This window comes from Podarcis bocagei (assembly GCF_964188305.1).
Source record: "Podarcis bocagei genome assembly, chromosome: 5".
Taxonomy (NCBI): Eukaryota; Metazoa; Chordata; class Lepidosauria; order Squamata; family Lacertidae; genus Podarcis; species Podarcis bocagei.
This window is the reverse complement of record NC_138129.1, coordinates 99142365-99156120: the sequence shown is the minus strand read 5'-3', so window position 1 is coordinate 99156120 and position 13756 is coordinate 99142365. Positions and strand designations below refer to the sequence as shown.

Below are 13756 nucleotides of genomic sequence, written 5' to 3'. Positions count from 1 at the left end.
TGTTTAACTTCCAAAATGATCGGAAACCAAGGTGTGGCTTCTGATTGGCTGCAGGAAGTTCCTGCAGACAATCGTAAGTCACAGAAGGTGTTTGGGTTCCAAAGAACACTCTTTGGAACACTCACTTCCAGGCTTGTGGCGTTCGGGAGCCAAAACGTTCGAGTCATAAGGCGTTCACCAACCAAGGTACGACTGTACTTTAGAATACATTTCTATGTTTAGACATAAAACAATAATAAATCACCGAAACAAACGGAATACACAAGAAAAAGAGAATATATTGCCATGTTTATTTTAATATCTTTAATCTGCCTTGTTAAGTTGCATCTGCTTGGACCTTCCATCTCCATTTAGGGAGCAGTACACCAATAGTGTAGTATGTTACAACCACTAGAAGAAGAAGAGGAGTTTGGATTTGATATCCTGCTTTATCACTACCCTATGGAGTCTCAAAGCGGCTAACATTCTCCTTTCCCTTCCTCCCCACAACAAACACTCTGTGAGGTGAGTGGGGCTGAGAGACTTCAGAGAAGTGTGACTGGCCCAAGGTCACCCAGCAGCTGCATGTGGAGGAGTGGGGAAGTGAACCCATTTCACCAGATTACGAGTCTACCGCTCTTGACCACTACACCACGCTGGCTCAAAGCGGAGCATAGACAGAGGTGGTAACTGGGCAAAATAAGTTTGACAGGCTACTGTGTGCTCTGTGACAGCATATATTTGCATGGTGATAGTGCTCCTGTTGTGACCCACCTTGGATCAGGCTGTGACCCACCAGTTGAAGACCAGTGCTATTACCTGAATGTAAGTGCAACATCCTCAGCTGGTACCTTGCTTTGCTGTCCATTTTCTGTCTGCTTACTGGCACTCACTTTGCTTTTCACTTCCAATGAAGACTGACTCTCCTAGGGAAAGAATAGGAATACCTACAGTTTACTAAATGTAGGCAAGGTGTTTTCTATGCTTGTTTCACAGATGAGAAATAGGATAATTGTAAAACCACTGCACAGACCAACAAAAGCCGCAGAGCAAGGGAACACCTGAGAAATATCTGCCCTATCCATTTGTTCAGGATACACAAAAGCACATGTATCAAGCAGCAAAGGCTAAAGCATTCTATCATCACAGGCTTGAAAACCACTGCCCCATTTCCAAATGCCAACTAACAGGTGTGGTGCCCAGGCTGCAACACAGTGCATGCAGTGGTACAGTTTTGAACAGAAACAGCAGAAGCTCATCATGAGATCTCCTAGCCACGCTCCCTAGGAGAGTCTAAATATGTAACCGTGTTGATCCATTTTATGATAAATGCCCAATTTTATAGGGATCAGCTGACAATTATATAATAGTGAGCTGGCAAAGGTGGTGTATTTGTCAGCATATGGAATTTGGCTGGGGAGACCTGGGCTCATATCCCTGATCTGTCAGGTGACATGACCGCAATCTGATGTATTGGTGCTTACTTCTGACTGCACGTGTTCAGCTTGTACCACACACTAAGAATTAACAAAAAGATATTTAGTCTGCTGAAATGCAGCCTTTAGCTTTCAATTAGAAACACATGCAATCATGCAAAGTAATATTACTATTTAAACTGCTAGTGTGAGGTAGGAATACCCACCAAGGAAAGAGACCTGCCCTCTGCTTGAATACTTTCCTCATTCTCCAATTTACTCTATGCTAATCTGTCCCAAATACTAGTACAACTTGGAAGTCTCGTTACCTCCTCATTCACTTGCCAAGGGGGGGCAGGGGTGAGTCTTTCAATTACCCTGGCACTCTAACACTATATAATATAAGATAAAGGAAAACAAAGCCTGAAAAGCTACAGAAGTCAGAATATTTAAAATCACTGTAGTCTCAAAAATAAGAAGAGTTAACACTGGCAGCTGTTATCTAGAATAACACCTTTGTGTGAAGAAGCGCAGCAACTCACCCAGCAGCAGCAGTTTCTTTTTCAGTCTCCTCTGCTCACCCTACAAAACACTCACCATGCTCAGCTCCCGGGTTCTCTTCCCGATCTCCCTCTCCACCTGGTGCAGCTCCAAGCTCAGCTGTTCACTTGAGATCATTCCAGGCCACTTGGGAGGTGGCGGTGGGGGCTGCGGCTGGCCTGCCAAGGGGGTCGCCTCCCTCTGCAACAGCAGCCTGTTACTAACAGCCTAAATGCATAAAGCGAAGCACATACACAACTGAGCACAGAAAGAACACCATGCAGACATGAGGATGAGGCCAAAATTCAGGAGTATTGCTTGGTTCCCAAAACCCAACCTTCCTTCCTCTCATGTGAAATACACAAATTGGTCATTACACCCAAGAATGTTTCACACACACATGAAGATAATCTTAAATCAGAAATACAGTTTGTGAAACATGCAGCCCTTTCCCCAAGCTTTGTGAACAATCTTTCATTTCAGCTTGTAGCATGGGTGGTGATGACTGGATCCATGCTCTAAAAAGATGTGAGACAGAAGCAAACAGCACTGACGTAAGACGTTCATTGCTGAATCAGGTCAAGGGTTCATTTAGTTCTTTCTGGGAGGAGGCAGCCAGGAGCATCTGGAAAGCTCACAAGCGAGAAAAGATAGCGAGCACCATCCAGCTGTTTCCCAAAAAAATTCAGAGATATACTTGGAACACAGAGGTTCCATTTAACTGTCACAGTTATTAGCCATTAAGAAACCAGTTCTTTGTGAAGCTATCCAAGCTAGATGCTCCTTCTTGAGGTAGTGAATCCTAAAAGTTAATTTGATGTTGTCTGAAGTACCATGTTCTTTTCTCTGTTCTGTCCCTACAGTCCACAGATTTCATTGCGTGACTGAAAGAGAAGCATGGTTGTGTCTCCTGTTTAAACTTTTTGAAAAAATCTGACATGTGCAGGGATTGGCCACCTTGCTCAAGGCGTCTCACTGATTGTCTGTAATCAAGTTTATTACATGCTGGTGCTATGGTGGAGCTGAAACCAAGCATCTGACTATAGTCCTGAGACCCCACTCACCCACATCCTGGTTTTGAAGCAGTGGCTTTCTGTGATTTCTTGGAAGCTTACTAGAGGTTACTTAATGAGAAGGAGGTGATGACAGTTAAGCTTCCTTAAAATATAGTTTCCCTATCACCAGTGGTCTTCCCTTGCAACCTGTAGTTGCAGGAGTGGTGCTCATAATTTAAGAAGTGTTCATAAAGGGCAGCAGTGAGGCCAAATAGGCTTGGTAATCAGCTGACTGCATCCTAGAACATGTTCCATGTTACTGAGCAGAGCACAGGAGCCTGCAGCAAATCATTCAATGTTGAATGAGTTGCTCCTAGCCTGAGAACCACTGTTCTAAAATGAATTATTTCTGCCTAATTTGCACTGATCTGGACCTAGCTGAACAAATAAAATATAAGCATGTTGGTATCTAAATGACATCTGCAATTAAGAATTGAATTATATACGTATATGAAAATGTGTTTGAATGATTTCATCTTAAAAGTCTTGGCACTGAAGCAATATTTCAGAAATGTCTGTCACAAAAGAGTTACAAGTCTCTTTGGTCTTTGTTTTTAACTTGCATATTATCTAGTGCAACATTAGGTAACTAAAACAGCAACAACAAGAACAGAGAGTAACAGTCATGTGGGTATTTTCAAACCATCCAATACTCCTCCATTGCACCATCAGCAAAGGCATGCATGCCAAAAGTAAGCACCGATTTCTCTTTTATTCTTGAACAAGAGCACAATATTGCCAACAAATGCATCTTGCACACGGTGAACAAAAATCAATGATTTTTTTTAAAAACTGGGTTTTTTTATTTAAATCGGATTTTTTTGATTTAAATCAGATTTTTTTAAAAAAATTCTTTTGGAGGAAAAATCTTTTAAAAGATAGTTTTCTATTTAAGTTACATTATAGTCCAAATGCTATTCATCAGGAAATAAGGATTTGTTTTAAGTTTTTCATGTGTGCTAAAACTCAGTCTAAGTTTTTTTTAATTGTTTAACCATATCAGTTAACAAACATGGATACATATGCTATAATATTATTGTTTTAGTTAAATAATTTTTAAAAATTGTTATTAAGGAAATGATTATTTTTCTCCTTCCAATAAAATACAGCAGAAAAGTTGTCCAAATAGAAATAATAAATTCATAATTACCTGTCTTTGTATTTCTAATAGTATAACCAAATCAGTAATTTTTGGTAGAACTGTAAAAACTACTCTGAAAATTTATTATTCCAAAAATGAAACCTTCATCTGGTTGTAAATATTAAGATTATACTAGCAAGAATGAGTCTTTCTGTTAAAAAAAAGATTAAAATCAAGTCTTACGGACTAGAAATTTAAATCGATTTGATTTAATTGAAATCCACCCTGATTTTGCATCTATCATTTCTGTTCAGGGAACCTACCAAGTTCATAAAAACCACCTGACTTTAGGAAGTCAGACCTTCCTAAAATGAAGACTGCTTGTGATTGCCACTGCAGAAAACCTGAATTGAGGTAGCTGTAAACCCCCAAATAGGCAGCCACAATCCCTCACTGGTTTACTTTGCAAGAACACTCCTGTGTTCTGGGATGACTATGAGCTACAGGTATCATTAGTGTTCATTGCTGTTGCCAGAAACATAAATTTTTCACCCTAAGAAATCAATTCAACTGTAAGATATACAAGATGACTTTTCAATAAATTGTGTATAGCCATTGTTCAGCCTTAGACTGAAAATTATATAGGAAGCTCATTACCCAATATACCACCAGAAAAATACAACAATAAAGTGTGAGAGAGGGGGGGGGGGAATATAAAAGAATACAAAATCGGAAGTCTTTAGGCAATAGCAGTGTTGGTGCCAGCATCTTTTGTAACTTTTAAACACACTTGAAATTCCTAAATGTTATGAAAACATATATAACAGAATCAGAGGAAAATAAATTATATTCCCACTGCGCTCTCTCTCTCTCTCTCTCTCTCTCTCTCTCTCTCTCTCTCTCACACACACACACACACACACACACACACACACACAGTTTCTCAAGTCCCTTACTGCAAAATGACTGGGGATACAAGCACCCACCTCCAATCCTCGTGTCTGCTGGCTAATCTGATGGTTTAGCTGCTGCAGTTCAAGTCGAAGCTGCTGTTCCCTCTCAGATGAGGGCAAAGGCTTCCCATGGCCAGCCACGTCTGTCATAGACAATCTCTCCCTTTGATGACAGAGAATTTATTTGAAAAAGAAGCAAATGTTTCAGTTCTCTCTTTTCAAGGCGTTAGAAAAAACAAAAAAAAACTTGTATAGTATGTTCACCTAAACACAGCAGGTTTGGATACTCTTACCTGTCACTAGTGCGTCCCTGAGAAGAAGGTATGTTTTGATGGGGTGAATATGGCGAACCTCCCCATGCACTGTGTGTTTCATAAGGGCTGTAATCTACAAGGCAATTGGAAAGGTCTATTAAAAAGTGCTGATTCAAATGACTTATATTAATGGCAGAGAAGATGAAGTTGCACAGTTGCTAAGGCAATGTACGTAATATTAACTGATTTTTCTTTGTTTTTGTGAAAAAAATGTGTGTTGAAGAAAGTCTGCAAAAATACTGACAGACCTGGGTCATATTTTCCTCTCCTTTTAAAACAGCCACCATAAAATTTTTGGTAGCTGGGATGGGAATGAAGGAAAGAATAAAGAGCAGTTGAACAACAACACAGAGAATGTTGGAGACCTTTAAAATACCCATTCCAGCTTTCAAAAAAGAAAGATAGAACTGCAGAGGGAGCAAAAAAACCTCATCACTTCTAGCCTGGGAAAAGACTGCTTACGTAGGCTAGAGGGGTATTGGAGAAATCTACCTACTAGGAAGGGATGCGGGTGGCGCTGTGGTTAAAACCTCAGCGCCTAGGACTTGCTGATCGCATGGTCGGCGGTTCGAATCCCCGCGGCAGGGTGAGCTCCCGTCTTTCGGTCCCAGCTCCTGCCCACCTAGCAGTTCAAAAGCACCCCCAAGTGCAAGTAGATAAATAGGTACCGCTTTATAGCGGAAAGGTAAACAGCGTTTCCGTATGCTGCGCTGGTGCTGGCTCGCCAGAGCAGCTTCGTCACACTAGCCACGTGACCCAGAAGTGTCTCCGGACAGCGCTGGTCCTCGGCCTCTTAAGCGAGATGGGCGCACAACCCTAGAGTCGGACACGACTGGCCCGTACGGGCAGGGGTACCTTTACCTTTTACCTTTACCTACTAGGAAAGAATCATCTTCATGCTGACTTTTGCATAACATTTAGAATTTGCTTGTATGTCACTAAAAGGCTTGCTCACAAGTTTGCCACAGTGAGTATGCTGAATAAGTGGCAGTGCAGCAGGGCCATGTATCCAACTTGGTGCAATGTATGTACCAAATGCCTCCATTTGCTTCTCTGCCCAAACTGCCCCTGAAATCACTGTACAAGGTGGAGCTCCCACCTACTTCATGCTGCAGACAAGCATTGGGACTCAAGGAGGAACTTCAGGCACACTCAAGGGTTTACGTCAGCTCGCTGAGAATTGCTAAAAAGCCTCTCCCTGTGGCATTTCACAAACCCGTTTATGGATTTCTCAATTTTTGAGAAATTTGCCACATGGCATACAGGCTTTAGTTGAAGAAGGACAGATACAAACACCAACTAGCTGTGGAATGTCTCCCAAGGTTGTGGCTGAAGGGAGGAAGCCCCTACAGGAAATTCTAAATTATTAGCAACTCCTAATTCTACACTTTGGGACTGATGAAAGCCTCCTGTAGAAGAAAGCAGTCCTCCAAAGGGGTACGCTGCATACCTGAAATGTTGCCTGGCTTTGTCGATGCCCCTTGAACTGCCATGGCTTGCATGGGGCCAGGGTTCTGATACATCGTCTTAGATGTACGTGAGATGGCACCGAACCTTGATACCGTAGGCCGGTCTCCAAATGGAATAAGATCATCATCACCAGTCTCTGCTGCTCTCCTCTGCAAATCCAAACGCTGGTCTCGCATCCCCTTGCTATCCACGTTCTGGAGGGTGAACCCAAAGGGTAGGGAACTATAAGCAAGATTCTCCACTTTGACCGACTCTTCTCAGTAAGAATAAAATTATCATTTCACAGAGAACTGGGGGTGGGGCATATGTGCAGACAGACTCTGTTCCAACAAATTTCTTTCAAAATCTAGACACACTTTAAAAAATATTAACACCTTCTAGGATTTCTCTTGGACTCTTTAATATTTTAATATTCTATAATATTTTATAATGTGGCTGCCCAAACCACCACCAAAGACAAATTAAAACGTTTATATACTTCTGTTCTGTTGAAAGGTTATACCGTTGGAGGCCACTATTCTCCTTTCTCCCAGAACGCAGCATCTCTCACACAGCTGAGGATCTCCAAGAGGAGCAGAACACAGTCAGGGCTACATCCAACCCTGTTCTCCACTCCTGGTTAAGCCCACCACCACCACACACGCCATTAAAAAATGTTGAAATGCTGTCCTCATTTTACTTGAGTGCAAATGGAGTGGCAGAAAGACAGGAAGGGGGGGCGTTTTGGCTCAGCGCTAAACATGCACACACAGGTTGATGAAGGAGGCAAGGCTAGAGTAGTGGGTCAGAGAGAAACACAGCAAACAGCCTTCTCTGAGTAGATACTTTTTTCTCACACAAGTCTTTAATTCAAAACCAATTTTTCACAACACACGAACAGTTCTCTTGTGACACATGGTTCAGAACCATAACACTAACTTCTAGCTCCATTCAGACAACAACATAGTTTAGAAAAAGACAAACAATGATTTGAGTCTTCAAATGCTCAACCAACCAACCAACCAACCAACCAACCAACCAACCAACCATACTTTAGAGATGCTTGTCTGGTACTATTCTCACTTCCCGTCACACTCAGCTTCCTAAGTTGACTCTCATTTCCATGGTGCCTCTAGCTCAGAAACTACAAGCCACTCAAACAATGGTTGCAAATATTCTTCAGAGTACAGTCTCCAATTCTGTACTCTTGGTCAACTGCAAACCAATGTCTGTCAATTTAGATATCATGACAAACCATATGCAAGCCTTCTTGCCCATGGTTTTTAGAGCATGATATCTGATCTGAGCTCTGATAATTAGAAAAAGGGACCCAAAATTGCACTGCAACACCAGTAATGATCCAAAAGTGGTCCACACCTTTTAACAAATAGTCTAGAGCTAGGATTTACTGCATGCTAAAACCAACTTATTATAATCTGCCCTTCTGGTACAAGGTCCAATTTGAACAGCACCCTCTGGCACTGGTCTTCTCTGCATGCTTACCCCCATCTCAACAAGTCCCACTGCTGCTGTGTCTTTGGGTTTTGCATCTTTGGTTCCAATGTAGGAGCCAATGGTTTCACATGACCAGGGAGAGTACTGGCTGTAATCATTTCCTTTGTATTTGCCAGCTACCTTCAGATCTTCATCTATATACTGCAAAAAACCACAAAAAACGAATAACATTCAGTTATTGCAATAGTACTAAAATTAAAATTTAAAAAATCCTATGTGCCTCCACTAAACTTCTGAATTGACTCCAAAATCGAACTTGAGACAAAGTGGTTTGAAAGTGTTCAGACACTTCCAGTCTGGCTATTGCATATGGTATTTCTTGCATAAATTGTAAATAAACGTGCCCAACATAGCAAGCCTAGTTAACACCATTCTAATATTTAATGGGAACATGAAATATAGCTAAAATAAAAAAATTCCTTCCAGTAGCACCTTAAAGACCAACTAAGTTAGTTCTTGGTATGAGCTTTCGTGTGCATGCACACTTCTTCAGATACACACGAAGAAGAAGTGTGCATGCACACGAAAGCTCATACCAAGAACTAACTTAGTTGGTCTTTAAGGTGCTACTGGAAGGAATTTTTTTATTTTGACTATGGCAGACCAACACGGCTACCTATCTACTAATGAAATATAGCTGTTAATACAAAAAACCTTCAAATATAATGAGTGCACTCAACGTGCCACTAAAATTGGGTGGCCATTCTAGTGGACTGGCTTATTTAGAAGTCAGCTCTAAAACGGGAAACTGATGGCACAGTATTTCTCTGAAGCTCTCATTACTGTGTCTCTAGCCCAGTTCAGACATGCTGCATCTGAAGCATGGTGGCCAAAGGGAGAGAACGCCTTCCTTCCCCACACAATCTGACAAGACCCTTCCTGCTTCCCAAGCCACTGAATCTCCGCATAACATTTAAATAGGGTGCACATCTTTAAAATCCAATGTGCATAGGCTCAGATCATGTGGACAATTCTTAGCATTCATCTGACATGCTGATCATGCTGTTCTGGCCAATGTATGTCTGCACTCTCTCTCCTACACATGGTTGGATGCAGTGAGATTCTGGCAGGACATGATTCAAATGCACCTTTCTCCATGCATGTCAATTTACATACATTGTTCATTACCAGGCATGTCAAAGTCCGTTCCGTTTCGGGAGCCTAATCTGGCCCGCCGGTTGGTTTAATCTGGCTCCTGTGGCAGTTTATTTCCTGGGGGGTAAAATTCCTGGAAAAGCTCAACAACTTCAATCCTAAAAAAAGGTCAGCAACCTTGGTTGGCCCTCACGCATGTTCACTTCATCAAATCTGGCCCTCTTTGAAAAGGGTTTGGGTTCATTACTAAACCTACTTCCATGACTACAGCTAAAGCAACCCAACAGCTATATTTTCAAAACATGTTCACCTCATCAGTGTGTAAAGAGTGAGGCAGAGTTGGTGATGGTGCAAAAGGAGGTGGGGAGATGACCTTCCTTTCCTCTAGCTGGGCCATGATCTCCTTTCGCCGTCGGTGTAAATCATCTAGACTGGGATGAGGCTGAGGGGGAGGCCGGCTATAAGGCTCCTGAAGACAGAATATCATTTTGAAAAATAATACTTAAAACGTTTAAAATTTAAGACACAATCAATTATCCATTCTACAAGTGAATCTAAAGCTGAAGCCTACAATCCACAATTGTTAGATTTACATCAATGACAAAGCACGGAGGGGGTGTACTTTTGTCCAAATTTGAAGACTAGAATCCTTTATATTGCTCCAAAGGAGAAAGTAACTCAGTAATACAAACTGGTGAAAACATCAAACCATTTTTTATGAAAGTGGCTTGTTTCAACAACTGGTAGTTAAGAAGAACCACAGTCTTAAGGTTGAGACAGCACACTAAATTGTGATTTATCTAAAACACAAATGGAAGATTCCAACTTTTTTGCAGCTGTGCTAGAAGAGGGGTGAGGAAAGCAATCTATGGTTTATTCTCATACTGCTAAGTCGTAGCTTAGTGTGAACACAGCCATTAAAAGTTCAGAAGAAAACAACGAAGACACTGAAAACTGTTAACATACTAATTTTAGCATGCACAAAGTGCTATGTAATAGATATATAGGTATTTCTTAAGTATATTTATATTAATAAAGTTATTTACAAGTTTCAAACCGCTTAGTGTATCCATTAATTAGACATGGGCAGTTTTCCACAGTGGAAATTATTGTGCAGAAAATGTTCTGGTCCACTGCTCCTAATAACTGCAGCTTTCATTTAAAAATATGCAACTTTTTAGCTCTTGTGGTTGCAAAGATACCCATCTAAATAAAAGAGCAATGTTTCCTGAAATCTCAAAAGCCATGTGAGTTGTCAAATAATATTTCCATACAAATCGAAATCCAACTCCTATAGAAGAACAGAATCATTCTGCTCCTCCAAAACTCTGGAGTTGACTATAATAGCCTCTGCAATTCACTCCAGAAGAGGACAGTATTCCCCCTTGATTCTCTGCAGAAATTCAGTTCCAAGACAGAGACTGTACTCTGCACCCTGTGTGGCAAAGTCTCCAACTATGTGTAAGTAAAGAAGTCCCAGCCCTCAAACTACAGATCTTTGGGTGAGGATGTGCTAGAACCCCACTTTGTATGCCTCAAGACCTCAGAGTCAGGCTGGAAGAAAATATCATCTTGTTCCTCCAACAAAAGCACCTGTTTCTGGAGTCTAAGCTGCCAGGAAGGAGCGAGTCTTTGGTCACTGCAGAAGTATCTGTGCTTCCAATGGAAGCTATGGTTCTGGTCTAGAATTTTTTGAGTGCAAACAAGTTTGACTGCAAACTTGATCTCCCATTTTCAGCAACTGAGAGAAAGCCTTCTCTGTCTGTATGTCCCATATGGTTAGCAGAGGCAAAAAGAAATGATAAAAAATAAATAAATGTATTTTTAATTATAAAGGTTGCAAATTTTACTTTTGTTATTGTAGAATCTTAGTTTCTTTGATGTACATTTTTTTTCTTTAAATGAAACATATGGGACTGATCTAGATGAAAATCCCTACTTGGTCATGAACTTACTCAGTGGCCCTAATCAAGCCCAACTTTCTACTTCTCCCTTGTGTAAAATGGGATTTCATAGAGCTGCTGCATGAATGAAGACCGTATAGCATTTCATAGACTAAAATGCCAAGCTCCCCCACAGACAGACAGACAGACAGACAAACAAACAAACAAACAAACAAGAATTGACAATATAGAACTCGTACCCTGTGATATGAAGGTCTGATCTGACTCAGATGTGGACCAACTGGATAGTAGCCTTCCATCTGTGGATATCTGTCTCTTGTTTCAGGTACATATGGTGACACAGCTGGTGGAGGAATTTCGATGGGCACAGGGCTTCCTCTGATGATTTCTTCCCTCTGGTACGGCTGGGGAGGGGGGTACATGCGCCGGCTGTCATAATGTGGAGGGTACATGGGTTGTCCCATAGGAGGATATTGTTGGGGCTGCGCACTGTACTGAGAATTCACCATGCGGTCCTGGAGGTATGGTGGGTAATGTTCTAAATAAGGAGGGCCTGGTTCAGGAACAGACGGTGGAGGTCGGACAAATCGAGACATACACTGCGAAGGCTGAGCTGCAGGATAATACACACCTAAATACACAAAATAAAATTTTGGAAAGGTGCTTTAAGGCAATTCACTCTTTCACCTGCTTCAGAGAACGGAAGTGGCAATAATTTGTCACTTTAAATCTCCTTTTCACTTTATGTTTGAAGATGTTAATCCATTTTTTACCAAGTTACAGCTGTTTGGAAAGAGCTTGGAAACACTTTGCATTATAACAATAGATCATCACTTGTCTTAACTTTTGGCCAATGGTGTTTTATAAATTACCATGAGGAAAACATGTGGAAGCCTCTCAAGGAGCCACTATAGCTATGGGCAATTTAGAGAGGTGTCTCTGAAAGAGTCCTCTCAGCAGTGATGCTAACAGGACAATTGCCCATCTACTCTCCCTGCTTGGGAGTGTGTGGCTCCCTTAGACACTAGAAGGAGCAGGAGTCACCAGGAAGACCCTGCCCTAAGAAGCCAGATGATGACAAGGGGTTGCATAGGCAATAATGGCAACAATGCTGAGAGGGCTAGAATGGAACATATCCTTTTCTAAAAACATTGGCAATATTTTGTGTTGAGATCCCACAGGAAAAAGGGATTGGTGAAGTTGTTGTTTGCCACATGCACATAGGAAAAAAGCTTAAAAAGGATTAGATTGTCATGAATAAAAGAACCTGGAGATAAAAGAACCTGGAGAAGGTGAGCAACTTTGTATCATAGGATTGTCACCTTTCACTATGTTTTCAAGAAATGGGTTAATTCTTGGGAGTGGTACCTATTTCTAAATAAATGGCTGATACTCAAAGAAACTTGTGAACTACCATCTGCAAGCGTGAATGCTTCCAGTTGGTGGCAGCAGTTTTCAACTCTGAAAGTTGCTACATCGAGCCAGACAGCTCTCTTCTGGCTTGATGAAATAAAATAAGGCACTGTATTTTTCACTCTATAAGACGCACCCAACCATAAGACACACCTAGTTTTTAGAGAAGGAAAACAAGAAAAAAAATATTCTGAATCAAATGTTGTTGAAGAGGCTATCCCTGAAGCCATAACAGCAAGAAGGATTGCTGCACAGCAGTTCCTCTTGCTGTTCTGGCTTCAGGGATAGCTGTGCAGCCTGCATTCGCTCCATAAGACGCACACACATTTCGCCTTACTTTTTAGGAGGGAAAAGTGAGTCTTATAGAGCGAAAAATACGGTACTTTCATTTCCCTATCTGCAAAAATCGTGAAATTCACTTAAAATTTTCAATAACATTTGTAAAAACACGACTTACTTGGTCTTCTTAAATAGTGAAGTGGTTGTGCTTATACACTAGATCTTAGCCAGAAGGCCAAGTAGTGATGGGTTGTTGGGATTATAAGGAGGGCTGGTCATCCCTTGCAATTCTGAATGTGTGAACCTCAACAACCTAGGATCACTTACAGATGTGGATTCATGATAATTTCAGTTTTAGTTTAACAAAAAGTAGGTATCTAGCTCTCCTAGTTACAAAGCATCCTCTGAAAAATGTGTAGGTCGCCTTTTGCAAATGTGCAAAAGGTTCCACCAGTCTTTAGGGATGGAATTGCTTTTTCCTGCTTTACTTCACTTCCTGCCTTGTGCTCCCAAGCAAGGTACGTACACTTCCCTATTGCTTTTCATTCAGACATTTCTCTATTCCTATACAGACACTTTCCCTCACCACATAACTCCAAATTCTGTGCGTTTTGGCTCCTGAATGCCACAAACCCAGAAGTGAGTGTTCCGGTTTGCGAACCTTCTTTGGAACCCGAATGTCTGACAAGGCTTCCACAGCTTCTGAATGGTTTGGTTTCCGAACGTTTTGGAAGTCAAACGGATTTCCGGAACAGATTCCGTTT

General features: G+C 41.3%; 1 protein-coding gene across 7 annotated transcripts in view; it reads right to left on the bottom strand.

Moving 5' to 3' along the window:
- Positions 1 to 13756, bottom strand: part of RC3H1 (ring finger and CCCH-type domains 1) — a 51729-nt gene that overhangs the window by 9856 nt on the left and 28117 nt on the right. For 3 of the 7 annotated variants that reach the window (XR_014008189.1, XM_081194330.1, XM_081194331.1), the window contains exons 11-18: positions 11540 to 11931; positions 9707 to 9865; positions 8290 to 8442; positions 6788 to 7001; positions 5317 to 5410; positions 5057 to 5186; positions 1992 to 2162; positions 799 to 905 (exon numbers count right to left, since the gene is read on the bottom strand). Coding sequence is in view for 6 of the 7 variants with exons in the window: in XM_081194330.1 (XP_081050456.1) it covers positions 799 to 905; positions 1992 to 2162; positions 5057 to 5186; positions 5317 to 5410; positions 6788 to 7001; positions 8290 to 8442; positions 9707 to 9865; positions 11540 to 11931 (1420 nt within the window). In the remaining variant the exon portion in view is untranslated. The remainder of the gene's footprint in view (positions 1 to 798; positions 906 to 1991; positions 2163 to 5056; positions 5187 to 5316; positions 5411 to 6787; positions 7002 to 8289; positions 8443 to 9706; positions 9866 to 11539; positions 11932 to 13756) is intronic. The other 4 variants (XM_081194332.1, XM_081194333.1, XM_081194334.1 and 1 more) reach the window with 2 other exon arrangements.